This window comes from Daphnia pulicaria, chromosome 6 (genome assembly GCF_021234035.1).
Source record: "Daphnia pulicaria isolate SC F1-1A chromosome 6, SC_F0-13Bv2, whole genome shotgun sequence".
NCBI lineage: Eukaryota > Metazoa > Arthropoda > Branchiopoda > Diplostraca > Daphniidae > Daphnia > Daphnia pulicaria.
In genome coordinates, this window is record NC_060918.1 from 22,011,411 (window position 1) to 22,031,462 (window position 20,052).

General features: G+C 44.5%; 2 protein-coding genes across 4 annotated transcripts in view; both read right to left on the reverse strand.

Annotated features, from left to right (window-relative positions):
* The window catches only part of LOC124342568 (zinc finger protein rotund-like), a 119,694-nt gene extending 119,250 nt beyond the window's left edge, over positions 1-444 (reverse strand). For all 3 annotated transcript variants that reach the window (XM_046795566.1, XM_046795565.1, XM_046795568.1), the window contains exon 1: positions 121-444. The gene's annotated coding sequence lies outside the window, so the exon portion shown is untranslated. The remainder of the gene's footprint in view (positions 1-120) is intronic.
* A 2,567-nt stretch (positions 445-3,011) lies between these two features.
* On the reverse strand, positions 3,012-20,040 carry LOC124342567 (ubiquitin carboxyl-terminal hydrolase 48-like). Its single transcript, XM_046795564.1, has 21 exons — positions 19,890-20,040; positions 19,686-19,827; positions 19,244-19,597; positions 19,005-19,187; positions 18,690-18,938; positions 18,449-18,615; positions 18,281-18,388; positions 17,971-18,206; positions 17,671-17,901; positions 17,436-17,596; positions 17,190-17,367; positions 16,938-17,127; positions 16,748-16,872; positions 16,502-16,680; positions 9,394-9,501; positions 9,179-9,306; positions 6,394-6,575; positions 5,853-6,050; positions 5,630-5,755; positions 3,767-3,842; positions 3,012-3,695 (listed from the first exon to the last, which is right to left on the reverse strand). Exons 2-21 carry the CDS (start codon positions 19,817-19,819, stop codon positions 3,673-3,675), a joined length of 3,336 nt encoding a protein of 1,111 aa, XP_046651520.1. The 5' UTR covers positions 19,820-19,827; positions 19,890-20,040; the 3' UTR covers positions 3,012-3,672.
* Positions 20,041-20,052: the final 12 nt, after the last annotated feature.

Below are 20,052 nucleotides of genomic sequence, written 5' to 3' on the forward strand. Positions count from 1 at the left end.
CCTCATGACCAACAACGAACAGTAAAAATACCCGCATTTTTGTCAGACTCTACTACAACGAATTGATCCAGAATTTGCCATTTCACGTTTGAATGCAAATATTAACTAGGCATCACTTACTTTGAGTGATGGTTGACTTTGTTCGGGGCCCGGGCTGTGGATCTTGTAGTCTCGTTGCTGTGTCACTCCAATTTATTTCAGCAGGCTGACAGGAAGTTGTTGCCCGTACCAGGTTTGAGGCTGAGTCGAAGTAAATGGGCGCCAAGCCACACATTCTGCACGTGGTGGCCATTGTTATTGAGTGGGAAGAAAGTTTCAAGTCTTTGACTATACAGTCACACTACCAAAAATGGACACGTTTCCTTCTCAATGGAAGAATGGGATGATCAAGTGTTTGGGATATTCTTTTAAAAAGTTTTATTATTTGATTAACCAACTGAAATGTGGGATAGGGAGAACAAACGACCTTCTTCATCTCGCACGACTTCGAAATAACCGGATCATCATTCCACAGCGTTGCAAAATTGCAATTGATTGAAATTATTGTCAACGTCAATTTTTTTTTTGAAAAATGATTATTATTCGATTCAAATGTTTTCAATTATCAACAAGGCGAGAAAATCAAAATGGAAAATATTTTTATAAATTTATAATTTGACCATTCCACGATCGTTAACACGTATCGATGTCAAAAAACTTGACAACGCCACGAACCTGTATTTTGCCGATTCGTGTATTTTAATCGTATGCAAATGTCATGTGAATTCTTTCCTCCTCCCGTGACTGGTTTTCTGTCTGGCGTTTTACACTTTTTACCAAAAAGATATTGACGGCTGAATAAAATATATCAACGTGCCAAGGTTATTTTCCGCCATTATCAGCTGCTGCAGCAGTGAAAAGAAGATAAACTCGACTGTGAGTCCTTTTCGCGTCGAGATTCATAGCTAATGAGGTGATCTCTATTTCGGTAAACGAACCATGCACAAGCAATCAAAAAATCGTCTCCACCACGTAGCCACCACCGACATTTTTCTCCATTTCTCGTTGCTCCGATATCCAGCAATTAGAAAAACGGGATCGGTCGTGACGCCGTGTGTAATCAAAGCGCGAATTTAACTCGATATTAACTACTCTATTCATCACACAAGTGTGTACTCTCGTCCCATGATTTTCGGTGTACACACGATGAGCCTACAGACTCTACAAACACGGAAAATGAAACGCCCCAAATTTTTTATTCCATGTAATTTAGCCTTTTTTTATTTTATTTTTATTTCATTCCAATTTATTTTCCTTTGGGTTTTCTATCCACTTGGTCTGCGTTCCACGTAATGGGGCCGTTCACTTGCGCGTCTGATTGCGGTGAGTGTAGAGAGAAAAAAACGAACAAATTACAGGGTTTACAATATCGTGAAAAACAACAGTCAACGAAAACAAGAAGGAAATAAAAGGAATAATTAGGCCGATATGATTATATAAAAAAAAGTTTTTCACACATGGATAAAGTTACCAAGAAATAAAAAATAAAAAAAACAACTTCTTTAAATGGCGTTGAGTTAACGAGGAGAAAAAAAAGGAAACGCCCATTTTGTTTCGGTGTAAAAATCCCGGATAGAGTATTAACGTGCACCTGTTGGCGGGATATACGTACATAATGATGGAACACTGAAATGTGTGTGACTGCGAGCTGCTGATGAACGCGAAAAAATTTAGCCTTTTTCGGCGTGTGCGTCTAAACTGCTGCAGTAGAGGAGCATTTATAACAAGGAGACGTCGTGTTGTTGTTGTTGTTGTTGCTCGTCATCATCTTCTTCTTCTTCGTCAACGGATTCATTATGAAACTATTGTGTGCGCTCGGCTGGGCCGTGTCTCGCCACGCAGCAGAGCGCCGGGCTGCTGACGTTGGGCGGGATTAGCTTTTCGACAAGTTGGGAAAAAACTTTGCTTGTCGAGCGCGACTCGTTATTAAACGGCCGTGGCGTGATGCTATTTACCAGCCTCTCATTAATATCAAGTTTGTGTGCTCGACATTTTTCCATCCGGCCTCTCTCTCTGCTCTCACAGTTCAGTCCCGAAAAAGTTGTTGATGCCGCTAGACGTTTATCCATCACCCGAGAGGAGCAGTCATTTGCAAAACAACACACCATCCAATGCCATCGCCATCAGGGGGGTTGTGTGTGTGTGTGTGTATGCCTCCTCTTGTTCGTCCGAGCTGGATGCAACGATCGTGAGTCGCGAGGTACGTCGTCGAGTTGTTGCCGGCAGGCAAAATCGTGGCTCTCTCACGTTCTCCTTCTGTCGAGGAGATACGGATAGAGACTCTGAGAGAGAGACGATTTTTCAAGCAGATAAAGACCCACATGAGGTGCATGACATGAACTTTTCAAGGCAAAAGGCGGGGCCATCCGTAGAGACAACTCCCGTGACCCAGAACGACGACGACAACTGGAAACAAATGGAAAAAATATTCGTAAAAGTGGAGATGGGGGACATAAGTATTAGAGGCGATATGCGTAAACTCGTCGGTCAGTTTTCACGCTGGTCCTCTTGTCACGCTGACTGTCGGTCCTATTATCATCGCTCTTACACACGCCATTTAAAATCTAAAACAAAAAACAACATGAAAACTGAAAGACACAACACGTAATAATCGTTTGGAAAGCGGGAAAGGGGAAAAAATATACGCCCTATACCGTCCGTGGGAGTGGCTTGAACGTTTCGTTGTCACGACCCTCTTTAAATTCTCAACTTCTTGATCCATATTGAGCAATATAATGTAGGACAAAACACAGAGGCTCACGTTCTGGAGCGATCAATCACGGCCGGGCGAGAGTCAAGAGGTGAGCTGCTCCCCCCCCCCCACCATTTGCATAATTGTCTTCTCTCTCCCCTTCGTTATTATTACGTGCAACGTTTAGCCTTTTTCATAATCGTAGCAAATAACAAGAAAAAAATGTAAACTTCCGAGAAAGATTACAATCGACACAATTAGGCGAATTTTCAGACAGTAATTACATTCGAATTTCTTTGTGTATTACTATTACTGTAGTAGAATGTTGTGTGTTCAAGTTTGTATGTAATTTTTTTGTTTTGTTTGTGTTCTACCAAGATCTCCACACACACACACACACCCCATTTTTTTGTTGTTGTTTGTTAATTTCTGAGATCCAATTAGATAAGAAAAAAGTTGTTGGTAGAGTGTGAAGAATACGCGCCATAACGAAAGAAAAAAATAGAAGAGGTGACGTAATAAAATATAAATAAATCAGTTGACATTTATACGGAGGACAAAAAGGGAAGATTTATCGTTAGGAACAAATTGGGACAGCGGACGATCAAAATGTACGGGGGTGTAGCTGATATAACCTGTCTCTCTTTCTTTAAAGTTTGCAATTTTTATTTCTTTGAGCACAGAGTTACAATCAAACGAAACAAATTAAATTTTACCCAGTAAGTTATTAATTTGAATTTTTTACTTTTTTGTTCTTTTGCAAAAAAAAAGTTGACGCGCCAGTTTAATAATAACAATTTAACAAACAAGAGTAGAGAGTAGAAAGAAAATATGCTGACGTCCGTTATGAGAGAGAGACAAACGTCGCAGCAGCTGAATTTTTGTGTGTGTGTTTGTTTATTTTTTTTTTAGGCACTTGACGGTTGGACGCCGGATGCGATTCAGCTACGGAGGAGTTCGGTTCCTGCGAGCGCGTGGAAACGAATATCGTCAACACAAATAATCGATGCGAAAGACAAATGAATGGTGAATTACCTTTGAATCCTTCTTCGGGAATGGCAGTCCGTGCATAGTCTTCCATAAGGGACGGATCTTCCGACGGCTCATCCGCCTGAAACCCAAAAAAGAAATAGATCAAACAAAGCGAAACGTGATGGAATCAAGAACATTGTGTGTCATTTGATTGAGAGCCAACTAATCTAAAAAAAAAAGAAAAAAGAAAATAAAAATAAAAATAACTGGCCGGTACACTCCATCCGTCTCTGCCTGTCGCGCTCTATATAAGGAAGTCGCAGCCCATGTTACACATGTTACCGACGACAATCAATCGTGCCGAAATGAGAAGAAGAAAAAAAACGAATCAGAAATAAATGTACATGGAAACGATAAAGAAAGAAAAAAACGAAAATGAAAGTCTGGCGCTTGCCCGCCGACTAACCAGACGTGGAACGGATGGACGATGACCGCAACTACACCGCGCACCACAAAACAAACTCACTCTTTCTTTTTTGACTATACATGGAGCCGCTCTCTGGCAATGTAAGGCCAGCTCAATCCAATTCAACGTTATTAATGAGACATTAGAGACGCCACGGACACAACCGGACACGCTACAACAAACGCACCGAGGAATCGAAACGAGCAAAATTGAAAAATCATAAAAATTTTCTTTCCGTCAAATAAACAAAGTTAGTAGTAGTGGTAACCGGGACCATTCTGAATTGTCCGTGTCGTGAAGAACGTCAACTCTCTCGGGTTGAAGCTTCAAGGACAGGTAGGGACACAGACGAGCGTCAACAAAGAAAGTTTTTGGGAGAAAAGCCCCGAGAAATTCAATTAGAATTGAATTACGTGTGTCCTACTACTGCTATAAGCTACTACTACTACTATGGGGGGGTCGAGTTCAATGATCCTATCTCCTCCTCCCGCTTCTCCCGCTGCGTCAACGATTTCGAATGACGCGCTTAACGAATCCCGCCACCAAGTCTCTTTTTTTTTCCAGATCCCGTCCTGTCTTGCGTGCGGGAGCGGCTGAATTCTTGAGCCATTTCAAGTCAAAAAAAGAAAGAAGGAGAGATAGCCGAGTCGACGCCCATCATCGGCGGGGGTTGCCGCCTTGTGTGTGTGTGTCGCCTTCTCATTTTCTGGCCGACGTGACCTACTATCTCCGCATCCATCCATCATGTCGCGAGTCGAATCAACCGTTTCCCTCTCCTCGTCTGTCGTTCTTTCCGTTTCCCCGGCTCGAATTAGCGTACACACTAAATCCAAACGGCTAAAAAGGGCCTCGTTTTCTCCCCTGACTTGTGTGTGTGCGACAGCACGGAGCTACTACTCACTACTACTACTACACGGTCGTGTTGATTTCAATTTCTTCTTTCCTCTCTCGGCCGCGATTATTTTCTATCCACTTCTTTTGTGTGTGTTTGTCTCCGGCCGAAAAGAAAAAGAAAAAAACCCAACAAACAAACAAACAAACAAACGTCAACCAGCGGGAAACTTTTTGTTTCTTTTCTTTTTGTGTTGCGTTACACCCCTATCATGTCCGCGTGTTCCCGACTCCTTCCAACTCGGTGTAACGCTCTTTTTTTCGATTCTTTTTCACGGGAGAAATACAGAATGTGTATTGTTATTTTTGTTTTTCTGTTTTTTCTTTCCTCCTTCTTTCTTTTCCTTCCCTTACGAACGTGTTTTTGTCGAACGTGCTAGACAACCACTTGTGCCCGACTTGACTCTGGACCTTACCAATTGTGCTCAACTGGTTGAGTCACACACAATTCACGAAAAAAAAGAAAAGAAAAGAAATAAAAGGAGGAAAAAGGCACACAGACAGTCGATCCATCTCGATCAAATCAAAGGAAAAAGAAAAAAGAAACGGCTGGGGCTTGTTTGACTTACCTGAAGGATGATGACGGTGCCGGGGAAGATGCGCAAAGAGGCCAGCGTCGCTTGGTTGTCGTTCAAATCACGTCCTTCGCACGTCAAATGCTGGTCGAACGGCGCCACTTGAAACTTTTTCATAATCTGAAAGAAGAAGAAGAAGAAGAAGAAATGAGTCAGCCAGCCAGAGTGTCACGAAAATAAACGCGGACGGATGACACACACACACACAGAGACGTACGTCACGCTTGAGATCGAGTAGGGTCTGATCGGACGAGACGGTGATCTCCTTCTCTCCGCGGCCTCGTCTTTGGCGGGAGCTCCTCCTGGCCTGCTGCTGCTGGCCCACCGTGGCCGGTGACAGGGCCGGCACTGGGCAAGACACGGCCAAGGCCTGGGCCGTGCTGTCTAGTCGAGGTCTCTTCGTCTCCGATCCCATCTGCAACGTGAACCAGAAAAAGTGGATAAGATGAGGTCCCAAACAGAAACATTAAGGACGAATTCCTCCGGGACATCATTCCACGGCGACTGATTTACATTCCATTCGGCAGGATGAGGGCAGGATTACGACGACCTCCAAGAGCGCCGGCCAGTCCATTACCTCCATTCTCCTCCTGCCGAATGTTTCCCATCCAGGCAGCCCATCATACCGCTAGATCCCCACCCCCTCCAGACAATCCATGATTGAAAAGGGGTGCGGAAATAGGGTAAACGATGACATTCCTCCGACTAGGAAATGGATGGACCGAGTGTTACGCAAGAATGGGAGAAAATGGGGTTACCTGGAAGTCGGGATCTTCGGCGACGGAAGACGAAAAGGTCGAGGCCGAGGGCGCGTCGGTGAGGTTGTCAGTTAGGGCTCCGATTTTGTCAACTTGGCGGACGTAGATGGCTGCCCGGCTGTAGACCAGCTGCGACCGACGCTCCTCCTCCAACCGCTTCTCCAGGCAGCTCTCGCACACGGCTGCAACAAATGTCATATAAATCATTCGTGCTGAGTCCGAAATAGAATCGTTACACATTTCCAGCGCTTGGGCCATCTCGCCGCTTCGACTTTTTGGGCTGTTGCTCCCCAAAAAGACTCGGATTTATTCATGTACGCAAAAAAGTAGAGTCCGCCTACTTCCGTCGGCGTCTCTTAATTTTACAGGCCGATGTCAGGGTCGATATAGACACACACACAAGAGCCGGGCAAAAAGGAGGGAAGGACGACAAGAATAATGGAGTCTTTCAATTGTTTTTGTTTTTTTTTGCTCTTTTTCAAGTGGCGCAAAAAAGAAGAAGAAGAAAACAAGAAGAAGAAGGGGATGGCCATTAACGATGGCGGAGGTGACTTGATCGACGCGCAAAAGCAACTCTGCCGCGCCCTGCCCATTTTCCCAGTGAAACCAGAAGAAGAAGAAGAAGACGGGCCAACCACAAAAGCAATTGACGAGGGCGGGCAATTACAAATATCAGGCACACCACAACAAGAACAAGTTTTATGGCCTCCCCCTTTTCTCTTTCTTTGAAGCTCTCCTTATGGCCAGTCGACACGCAACATTCACGCGGCCATAACCTTCCACCGAAAAACTTCCTCCCCCTCCCCCCTTTATTTCTCTCTCTCTCTTTTTTCGACCGGGGAAACTCTGGCCAGCGCATTCCTCTCCATCAATCCTCAACTGGATTCAACTCTACCACTACTTAGCGATCATCGCTCCCGAAACGTAATAATAACGAGCGAATAAAAAGAGAGAGAGAGCGTTCCTTTCGGATGCATTGATTCACGACCGTCGATCAATCCCTTTTCGTGTGTGTATTCTTCTTCTTGTTGTTGTGCTGCTGCTGGCGCGTTCCCATCTGAGGAAAGGACGGACATTCACGGTCGTCTCGTCTAATGTCTCCCTTTTTTGTTAGTTGCCCGACATGACAAGAGGCAAAAGAGCGTGAGAGTGGATGGAAAGAGAGGAAATCGAGCAGCCGATTTTTCTATTGGCACGTCGTTTCAAATGGGCCGCCCTCCCGTTGGTCGTAACCGCAAAAGAAGACGTCGTTATCTCTTTGATATAACAATAATAACACGTTACGTGCAAAACACACGGGGCACGCACAATAACAACAACAAGACGAATGTTCTTCTTTAATGGCACCGAGAAACGGCCAACGATTCACACACGGGCGACTGATTTATGGACGGGTGGCCGTGCGGTTACGTCACGACACACACACAACGAATTGGTCGCCGCTCTATAACCGAGGAGACCCTCACCACACCATTGAAATCATAACGTTGGACATCGGCCGTCTTTCTCTCTCTCTCTCTCATAACGTGACATCATTTTCATGTCAAAAAAGGAAACGAACGAACGAAAGAAAAAACGGTCGGTCGTTATCGCTTAGACTTGATGATGTCGGACTGTCTGGCAAAAGAAAAAAAAGACGAGGGGAAAATAAAATGCGATGTGACAGCAACAGGTTTCCTTTTCCCACTTTTAAGACGGGAAAACCAACAAATACAAAAAGACGATAATAATTCATCAACGTGAAAAATTTATCAAATAAGGAACAACACAAAAAATAAATAACATCCCGAGTGTGGAAAATAACGCCCGCATCGCCGCCCTATGCTTAAAGGGTCACCTCTTTAACTTGTGAGGATTTTCCATCTTCTTTTTTTAAGAAAAAATAACTCGCCCGACCGGTTGGAAATCGAATCGAAGAAACCGTAGCGTTCATCCAGACCCGCATTTTTTCGGAGGGTCGGCTGACTTTCACAAATTGTAACATGGGAAATATCTGTATGAGGCCATGAACAACATCCGTCTATGAATACAAGTCGGAGCCGGGGTCGTAAACGAGTTTGACGTGTCGTCATCAATAAGCTACTAACGAATCGGCACCGTACCGACACTTTGATATTGAAAAGCCCAGCTCGATATCATCCCGTCGACATTCCAAAAAGCACCTGGCCACTTTTATCTGACGCAAACGATCGCCTGCCAACTGCAACCAAAGAGAAGAAGAGAGATGAAACGCAAACTGTCAAAAGAAAGTCACAGAGAGAAACAAAAGGGCACGCCGCGCTTGCATTGCCATCTCCCGTTCAAAAAACCCGAGCCGTGACATTCTGGCCACTAGAAAACTCTTTTCCGCCGTCGAGATGATCTGCCATTTTTATACAACTCCTTTCTTTCTCTCTCTCTGTGTGTGTGTCACCGCAAACGAGTTATGGCGCCGTTCTCGATGAGAGAGAGAGAGAGAGAATCCCCCGGCTGAACGATCTCGAGATATCGGAGAAGCGCATCGGGACAAGAAGAGAGAAAAGAAAGAGACAAGTCTGTGAAGAGCCGGCGTGTGAATGACACACGACGATGCCGCCAGTACCGTGTAGCATACCGTATAACATCGTAGGGGCTAGGCCGATCGCTTTGATAAATGGCTAAATCGTAGAGGGAAGAAATACAAATCCTGGGGACAAACGATGGGGTCGAATGACAAATGGAGTGACGGCCAACAGCGACAAGACACTCGGCTTTTACTCGTTTAACTAACTTACTTTACTTGATGGCAGATGTAGAAATTGCTTACCTGGTTCCGTGTTGAGAGAGAAGCCGGTCCCGGTGCCTTCTGGGACGACGCGACGCAATAGGATGACCCTGTCCACTTTGGCGAATCTCGACAGAGCCTCCCATTCGCAGGGCCACAAATAAACGAACCTTTCGATTCGATTCAAACAAACGAAACGTTAAAATAAACCAAATTGCCATTCAAGAAGGGAAGAGACGTCAGTTGCATATTATTACATGGACTCGGACTCGAGGTCGGGCGATGGCCGGTGAAGTAATCCGCCGTGGTGGCAGAGCAACTGGGCGTTAGACATGCACGTCACTGGCTCCTTCCTGGAAGAATCCCTGCGTGAAATAATCAAAAAAGAACAGTTTGTTGAATAAACTTCACAGCATCAATCAATACAATTCTTCTAATTTCAATTTAAAAAAAAAAGACGAGATGTACAGCTTATAACAACGCAACGGGAAGGGGAAAGTGGGTGGGTGGCAGAGGGAAACAAGGTCTGGGCACGTCGGAAAATGTCAGTCGTTAAAATTCATCAGGAAAACAATCTCTCGTCATGACGGAAGAGAAAAACGAAGGCCCTCGACAATAAGCAAGTGCGAAAGAATCAGAGTGAAGGAGGCAAGAAGAGGCTTTTTTTCTTCTTTATCTTCTTGTCTTCTTTCCTTTTGTGTGTGTCGCCTCTTTGACAACGGGAGAACAAAAAGGAAGAGTTGTGTCGAGAGCCTGTACCGGGAGGAACGTGATCCGTTTCGTCACACAAGTGCGGGAAATGATGATGATGATCATCATCAGACCATCGGGAGGTATATAGGCTTTCGCTCTACATGGGTTCCCCCATCATTCCCGAGAGAGTCTTTGAGCAACGTACGAGTTCCATGCTGATGAGACGCGCAATCTTATCCATTCCTTTAATATTATAACCCCCCCCCCCCCCCCCCCCAAAAAAAAAAGGAATTTTTCAGGCTCTCCTTTTTTATTCGGCTCACATTTCTCGGTGGCTTGTCGCTGTGCCTTAATGCCCTTCTGCTGCTGCTGCTGCTGCCGATCCTACTGTCATTTGAATTTTGGCGGGCTCGATCTCAAAACTCAGTTCACATTCATCGACCCAAATTGTCCCGTCTGCTCAAATCGACGATGTAAAATCCGTAGGAGGTTTGGCCGACCATAGATAGAAGGAAAAAAATAACGCCCCTTGATAACCATCTTTCTGTGAATGCCAGAGGAATGAGACCACCCAGCCCACATGTTATACACACACACACAACCACCCACCCAACCAAGGATCAAGAGCCGCATGAATGACGTCAGGGGGTTATCATTCATCAACTGTTATTCAACTTGATGCTATTACAGCCCATTTTCGTATTCATACCATCAATAGCCGGAAAAAGAAGAAGAAGAGGACGAGTCCAAAAAAAGAACGTGGGATGCGTAATCCAGACAAGAGGACGAAGATTTATAAAAGGCGGATGGAAATCCGACAGGTACGAATATTATTATTATTCCTGTATACCCAGCAGTAGCTTAGTTTTGCCCGGCTCGTCTTCTGTGGGTTGTTGCTAGAAGAAGAAGGAATAAAAGGAATCAACAAACAAATCAGAATAATCTGATAAGATGGCGGAGGGAATTTTAGAAAAAAGAAAATCGAGATCAAAAGTCCCGATGCGTGTTTTTATTGAGAGCTATTGGAATCCAAAGAGAAGTGAGCGGATTGGAGATCACCGAAGTGAAAGAGAAATAGCCCAAAGAAAGAGGCAAAAGACCGCACAGCTGCCGTTCGTTCGTTCGTTGCGGGCGGTTGTGTGTCTTGTGTGCATGTAACGACCGGGGTGGGGCCCCTGCAAAAACCAAACGGCTAACGGCGGTGAATCTCTCTCTGAGGCGCGATTCGGCTCATATAGCTCTCTCTCTCTCTCTCTCTCTCCCATGCAGTACAGTAAAACCCCTTTGACTTTCAAACACGATTAACTATGACCGTCATTAACTTGCACACACACGTTGCAGCTTCTTTTTTTCTCTCTCTCTCGGCCCCAGTACTCCTACAGAGCGAGGAGTACTTGGACTCTTTTGAAAGCATTGTCGTGTGTTTGCGTGTGTGCCAGTTGACACGCTGATCCGAGTCATCGGCTTCTTCTTCTTCTTCTTCTTCTCAATTCGCCCATTTCACTCGAGACTAAACAAAAAGCCAGCGGTAGGTTCCAGTCTACTAGGCACACACACAGGGGGAGCGAAATAAAAAAAAACCCGCCTTGAGTGGCAAAGTACTTTCGATCAAAGCTGTTGAAACAAACGGTTATCGACTTGAGCCTCCCACGCCTTTGATTCCTCCCTCCTCTTTTCTTCTAAACACACAAGTCACTTTGATCGGATCTCAACAATCAGCCGATAATCAACAACATGACTTTGATGATAGACCCTTTTTTTCTCTCTCTTCTTGTGTCTGGCGGCTCTTTCATTCGATAGGCGGGGTCCTGACTGCGCCAAAATGGCCGAAGATGTGATTGCGCTTCTCTTATTTTTTCTCCGACGAGAGGTTTTAGTTAACAGTCTTCCATATAGTTGTATAAGGGGGGAGGGAAAAAAGAAGGTTATCTTCCACGTGATGGGCTGACTCCATTACGATTAATGCGAGTCTAGAGACCCACTAAGCCTCAACGCGATAGAGCGCCGCGCGCTGCTCCGCAACTCGGCGTACAAATCTCTTCTATCACGGCCCAAAAGGATCGGCAAGGCTCTCGTCAATGTGTCCTCCCGTCCATATCAACACACACCGAGTCCTCATCTAATACTTCGCTATCAATAGCCGACGGGTCGTTACACACATAGTGTGTGTGTGTGTGTGTCTGGTGGCTGAATAGCGAAAATCAAGTTGCCCTATTGTTTATTTTTCCGTCGTCATTATATTTTGATGATTAGAGTTTGCTCGATTGCGGCCAGATTTTCTGGCATTTTGTTCAAGTGGATCAGGCCGATGAAGCTCATTGTTGTAAACCGAAAAACACCTTGTTTTTCGGTGCGCATTTGCCAGCAACAACACGCTCAAAACGAATGCCGTACGTCTCAAAAGTCTTTTTTTTTCCCCATTTTGCAGCGAAATCAGCAAAAGTATTCAAACAAATGAGGAGAGCTGCGCTGCCAGCAAAGAGGGGGGGGGGATCATTCAAATGACGCATCCGCGATTGTTTGTCAAACTCGACAGCAGCAGCTGAAAACGCACAAGTGTAAGAGCTAAGGGACTCGACGACAATGATGGCGTGTAATGACGGATCATAGGATCGTGATAGAGGACGAGAGCTCGTGAGTGGCTTTGCACGTTAGAACAATAAGGCAGGCAGGTCATTAAATCGTCCCATAAAACATTTCAAGACACACACACACACACAGACAGAGAGAAAGAAAGAAAAGAGGTGAGAAATGACGCTGTCAATTACCAACAGGAAGGCGAGTCATGCTAACAAGAGCCTAGGCACGCGAGAACAAAATCTTCCTAACAAGCGTGTAGTAGGTATCCGTCTTATTCTTATTCTTCTTCAAAATGAAACGTGTTTCATGTTTGCTCTGCTGTAATACACACACACATGTCCCGGTGCGAAAGATCAGAGGAGACACGACAAGACATAAAGGTCGACAAGCGACAATAATAACGAGGCCTTCAACAAAAATTTCAAATCATCATTCAAAAGTATAAAACGAATAAACCAATTATGTGTGTTCTACTTTTCTCCGGCTGGGCATATAGTACATTGAAATCGCATTATTTGAAAAAGAAATGCCCGCAGCTGCTGCTGCTCCATAGTGCAGAAAGTGAGTGCAGCAGTGGCGGGCCCAGGTCCCAATGGAATACATTTGCACAGTGTCGTACTGCTGCTCCTATAATAATAATGGGGCGATAGGAGCCGGGGCTATTCTTGTGTAAGGGCAAACTTCCAGCCGACACGTCAAACGGGGCTGGGGGATGGGGTGAGTGGGTATTGTGCGAACCTCGGGAGAAAAAAAAAGAAACACCAGCGTGATGTTACATAGGTGTGCAAAAAAGAGGCCAGACGACGAGAGCCCGAGCTGTTGGGCTTTTTCATATCCCTGCGGCCATGAATATTGGATAGAGGCGGGTAGTCAAAAGAGCAACAAAAGAAGAGGCGTTGCAAGCACAGCTTTTTCCGAGCTTCATCAATTCAACTTGACTCTTTTTTCCCCCCTCTCATTAAAACTTTCATTTCAGTCAGTCTATCCCAATCCGCAGCCCCAGCTCGCCGGCAGACCCACAACAACTATCTCTGGCATAAGCAAGCTTGCGTGAGTGTCTGCGACACCATGTGCATATTATACAATCTCAAACTCGATTGTTAAATTGCAATCCAGCTCTCTCTCATGCCCCTCTTTTTTTTTAATTTACCGGTTGGTCGCCGGTTCAGTGCAAAATGGCAATACCAAAGTGCAAGTCGATCGGGGGGTGGGCCAGACGACTGAGCAGAAAAAGAACCAACGAAAAAAGAAAAAAGAAAAAAAAAAAAGCGATATAGAAGTGTCAGTTGCAGTAATTGGCTGACAGCTCTCGCCCACTCGGAAAAACGAGTGACATAGGCAAATATTAATGCCTGCCAAACAATCGGGGGCGGATGAGTGGAGGGACAGGCGGGCCAAACATTTTGCGAAACTTGGCTGCGCTCTACTTTTTTTGGAAATGTATATCTGCCACGATGCAAACAAACACGAAAAGTGATTCTTAATGTCATCAATCGAGTATCGGTTCCTTGTGTAGCTTTTTTGGGGTCGGTATCGAATTTTTTGTTTTGTTGTTGTCCCTCCCACGTTGGAAACGGACGTGCCGGGAAATGAGCAGCGCGAGGAAACGTTTCAATCGGGAGCGCGTGCCGATGGGGGATCTGTATACGATTTCTCTTAAAAGTCAGTATGTTCTTTTTTTTTTTTTTTTTTTACGATTCAACAACTTGTCACGATTGCTGCGATGACAATGCGCAGTAATTAGCCGCAAAGCTGGCAACTCACGACATTCTATTCTCTTTTGTCGTCGTCGCCGTCGTCGTTTTCTTTCTTTCTTTTTTTGTCTCCATCACGCAGCAACCAAACCACCAATCCGTTTGAAATCGCATTCGTTGGTTCGTTCCTTCCTTCTTACCAGTTCGTTCTACTCTCCAATAGACAGGCTTGGCTGGCGGTGGGAATGACAAAAAATAAATAAAAAAACAAAAGAAAACGAACAAGAGGGGAAAAAAAGAACAAATAAAACAGCGTGAACGATCAAGATTCTGCGGCACGGCTGATGGAAATCAGAAACGACAACAGGTGACAGAACACCAAATGAAAAGACCTCAAAAAAATTACCATCATTTCCAAATGGGGAACTGGTTGAAAAGCCGGATCAAATGTCAAAGCAGATAAAAAAAGGAAGAAACAACAAGCCCGAAAATAGTCGGCGTAAAAAATCGAGCACGACATTTCTTTTCCTCTTTTTGTATTAAATTAGTTTGATCAACGCCGCCTTTTCCTTTGTTTTTACTCCGGTTGAAATCGAATATTCTTTTTTTTCCTTTCCTTTAACAAACGGTCGTCGTCGATCGGCTGATCTCTGGTGGCTCATTATTGGTTAGTGATGAATTTACCGAATCAAACTGGAAAAGAACCGAACCGCTGATGGCTACTCGAGGAAAAGAAATGGATTCGATTGACTAGTCAGAAAATGGGTTAACCCAGATAAGCTAGGCCTGTACATTTTTTATTCCGTCAAAGTTTCCGTCTAGTCGATTCAATTTCGTTTGATCGTCCTGACTGGACTAGACGCGAAGATGAAAGACGAGCGAATATTTCTGGAGAGACAAAAGAGTCCAAAGTGGAGAGAAAGAAATGCAATCTGAATCATCAATGTCTAGGATTATTTGAGTGCGGGGGGGGGGGGGGGGGAGGAGGAAATAAAGATGGCCGGCATGCACACACACTGGCAATTCCATCGTGTTAACCCCGAAACGTGGCGTCGCGTGATTCCCGTTTGATTTCAATCCGTCTCTATCGACTGGCGAAACGCTTGATGGCATTCCTTTCATTGTGTGTGTGACTGCGGGGTCTGGAGACACGACAGCGACATTGCCAACACACCGTAACAATCTACGGCATTCGACTATATTGGGATACTTTCCGATAGAGAGCCAACAGTTCCGGATTTTCTCCCGTAACGTGAATAAATAAATCCCCTCCAAAAAAAACAACAACAAGAACAACAAAAGGGGGGAGGAGGACGGAGGAATAAGAAATGGAGATGCGCTTCCTTCCGCGACCGAGTGCATTGGGGAATGAGAGCAAGTCATCGAAGCTGATAATGCACAACAAACCGAACGAAAAAATCCGATAAGTAAAAAAGAGAGAAAGAAAAAAGGGTGGGATTGACAGAACGTCGAGGACGGATAGGAACGGGACTTTTGCCTGGATGGTTGTGTCTTTCAAGTCTCTATCGTTGACAAACTCATCTGGATGATGGAGAGCGCCCTAAATGTTTAGCCGATCAAACGGGAATCTACGAGAATAATAATGATACAACATTATTTATTTCCCTCCTACAAGCGAGGCGCAAGGCGTGCCTGCCATCCCAGGCAGCATCGTTTCTTGGCACGACATGCCAAACGTTCAGTCAAGATGTCAGATGCGCTTCTTTCTCTCGAGTGCGCCACTCACGCGCCAATAGCAAAAAAATAATACTAGAAAAAAAGAAGAAAAAACAAATCCAAACAAAATAAAACACAAGAAGCCAATGCCAATGTCAAGATAGAAGGAAACAAGCGAAGCTCTTCTTCTTCTCCTCCGCCCACTTCACTCGGCCGTCAATTCGCAACCGAGCCTGGGCTAGGTAACAACTCGCCGTCGAAAAAACCTCTGGCTGGAAACAATCTAGGCACAGCGGGGTGACAACAGACGCAGCTGAATCAACAAAGGGCGCAATAGCGTAATCACTGGACCATACTCTCTGCCTGATACCCAAGAACCTACGACGATCCTCAGATGCGCAATAGAAACACCCAAAAAACAACGCCAAAAAGTACCGAAAACGAGAATAAAAAAGCGGGGGTCGAGGAGAGAGAAATACAGAAAAGAAAAAAAAGGGAAGAAGGCAGGGCTGCAGGAAGATAGAAGAGCTGGCACAAAACAAAGAACCCGATCCATCAAGCGCTCGTCGGCATGGGGCCCAACTTGTGACAAATCGAGTAAAAATACAACTCCATCGAGGAGAGAGAAAGTACGACAAGGAACGACAACACAAGGCCACTGTAGTGCATCGCTCACACCAGTCAACTCTCCTACACTACAGAAATGAAAACACACACATACCTGACAAAGGATCTCCACTTGTCGATCACTTCCTTGGCGATGACGTAAATTTCGCCCTTTTGTTCCTCAAAAGGATCCGGACGGTTTTTAGATCGAAACAGATCCTGAAGCAACGATTTTTGTTCCATGGCCAACAGTCGGTTCGACTCCTTGGTCTGACCTTCTTGTTCCGCCATTCTCTGTCGTGAGGAATTCAAGAATTAAACTAATGCAAGCGACTGGCGATGGTGTCTTTTCAATATTTACAATGCACTTTTCGCAGGGAGGTTCAGATGAGGAAAATTCAATGGCCTCGGGAAAGTGACGATGCAGTATTTCCCACACAGCCGAATGGATCAGCCTACGTGGTCCTTCATCGGCAGTTAGTTTATCTAGAATCAAATAAAACGTCTTTGATCAATTCACTGTTGGCGGATGGAATTTGATATGAACCGACCGTGAGGGCATAATAGGTCTTCATTGAATCCTATTTCTCCTAACGAAGACGCAGACGAGGGCCTATTTTCCCATTCCAACGTTTTTTCAAACTCAACTTGCCACTCGCTTCGATCCGGTTGCCGATCAAAACGTTCCGAAACAATCGAACGGCTCCCATTATACTGGCCGTTGCTTCGCTTTCTTTCCATCTAGTAACAAATGGCGTTATGTCACACATTTGATCGGCTTTTTTAAAAGACGGATAATCTACCTTATGTTTCGATGTGATGGGCAGATCGGAAATGGTTGCTTCTTCGATTTGATTGGTAGCACTATCGACGCCATTTTTTACTTTCATCGATTCCCGTTCAGAATTCACCATCCGCTCGAGCACCATTTTCTTCCAGGAGCGTAAAGATTCCTTGCCGATCCAGAATGCGGGTTGGTTTCTGGGAATAACGAATAACAATTGATTAGAAAGGAACCATCAGGCAAGAGTTTTTTCAAAGTTCATTACGGATCAATTTTGCTTTTTAGCAGATTTGCAATCAATTTGCTTTCGTTGTCCAGTTGAGACCGAAGTTGACTCGTGATGCATTTAGTCGTAACGCAGTCCCAGCACAGGTCGTTGATGTTCAGACGTCTGCCACCAGAATATTCGGCGTACAACTCGTCAGCCTTTGAGGAAAGTCAATAGGAAATGTTAAGTTTTGATAATCGATAATCAAAGTTACCGCGACAAACTCATTTACCGCGTTGGAAGAAACGAGTTTGTATTCTCGGAATTTCTCTGGGTTCAGTTTGCCGTGCTCACAGAGTAAAATGGAATTGTCAATTGGTCTTAACTTCTCGTCATTTCCCAGCCAACTCGACAGCCACTGGGTAGGTACAAATTCACCCTGATCCAGCGAGTTGCATGGAAGACTGCCGTATAAACGTCTCATTTTGGAATGCTTCTCTCTACTCTTCTTCAAACTTTCGTCCTAGTGAGAAAATGCATTAGCTTTACAATTCATTGCAAAAACAGGAAAACGAGAATGTCAATGATTTACTTTCCGAGAGGCTGTGTCCCGGGTCCAGGCTTCGAAGTTTTCATTTTCGTTAAAGATAGTAGTTTGAACCCAGGGAGGCAGAACAGAACAGGGATCTGACAGCAATGGGGTTGTAGAGCAAGCAGGAACGCTTTCTGGTTTGGCAGCATCCCGTCGACTATACACGAGCATGTACGCGTTGCTGGAACCATGACTCCCTTTAGTAACTTTGGCACCAGTTCGACCTTTTTTAGAATCTTGCCAATCAAATGTAAAGGACGGAAAAATTCAGCTTATAAGTTACTTCCAAACACACACAGTGATATATTACCTTCCAAGTCTTCTTCGATTCCCAATTTGAAATTGGTGCCCTCAATCTTTTGCACAACTTCGTCGTTAAACTTGTACCAAGTTCCAGTTACTGGGTCCTTAATGTGTGCTGCAAAATAAAACACAGATGTCAATATTGACTAGAATCAGGATATGAAAAGCTTCTCACCTATATAGTGCCCACTGTAGGCGCTGGGTCCTCGGTGAATTAACACGGCCGAAAGGTCGTAAGTAAGACTGCTAGGTGCCACACCCTGAGTTTCGACGTAGTTTGACATTTCGACAACAAAAGGAAAATGCACCATGGAGCTGACTTTCTTCTTCAGTCCGGTTTTCCTACATTGGCAAGAAATTTGAATATTCAAAAGACATTGTCGTCATGATTTCTAGAGATTAATCAATGTCGGTACCGATCAAAAACGAATCGCAAGAGTTGAATGTTGAGCATGGCGGGCAAGTGACGAAGGCGAATGCTCCGCGTCGCATTCTGTTTGCTACTGCAATTTTCACAAAAGTACTGGTCTGTCCCTTCTAGTTTTTCTTCATGCAAAAACTCGGCAAGACATTCGTCCAACGTAACGTCGCTCTTACTACCAAGGCTCAAGTCCAACTCGTAGAAAGCTGAAGGACTTGATGACTCCTTTTGGCATTTTGAACACCTAGAAATTTGTAGAAATCCATTCTTTATATTTAACAATTCTATGGTTGTACAAGAACCAAATTACCTTGTTACATATTCATATTCTCCTCTGAACTGATCATAAACCATGGTAGAAACTGTCGTGTCTGTTTGGAGTGAGAGTTTGTCTTCTAACAGGTTAAGAAACAATTTAGAAAATTCTTGGGCATCTTGCTGGGTGGTGGTGTCAATCCCGAGTGAGGTGATTAATGATGTTGGGTTAACACAACTGGAAAAAAAAGTCAGTTAGAAAATCATATTTGGTAAAAGGAACATTGAAGATACCTTCTTTTAGAAAATTGCATTTGAGCAAACAGCAGTTGTAGTTTACCCACTGGGGAATTCGGAATGAAACCCCCCATTCCTAGCAGGTCAAGAGTTTTGTTTTCTTTCTCTGATGGATCAAAGAACGGAACCCAGGAGTAGATTGCTTTACGAAATATGGGGTTGTGGAACCAGAGCTGCAGGAGGCTATTGATATAGCAAGTTGCTCCCAGATTGGTCAGCCCAACGAAATTGCCCTCTTTCCGCACAATGTCACAAGGGTCCTCTTGTTCTTCTTCAGTCACCTTCAAATCTTCCAACCATACCTTCTCTCCTAGTCCAACAAGGCACCGGGGGTTTATTTTGCAGTTTTTCCTTGAAATGAGAGGAAGCATTATTTTGCTTTTCTGGTCTGGGGAGTACAGAAGTAAGTTCGGTAAGTTCTAGCAAGATGAATACTTACTTGCATTTTCCAGGTTTGCAAGTGGCAACTTTTAGCCTGTATGAAGTCTGAATATGATCAATTGTTATGGCTCCAGCTTCTGTGCTTTCAACCCACTGCCATGCTTCTTTGGAAGCCTGGTCCATTTTAGACATGACCTAGGCTGAAAAGGTAAACAGTTGGGCAACTCACATGTTGGATGAAAACATTTTAGCGTGAACAAACCATGAAACGAAGAGTAAAGGTCTAATGAAAGCTACAAAACCAGCCTTTCAACAATTTTTAATAAGGAAATAAACAATGTCAAATTGAACAATCAACCCAAAACACCGGGTTTTCAGGAGGAACGAAGCATAAAATTGTTCACTTCATTTCCTTCGCTAATCTG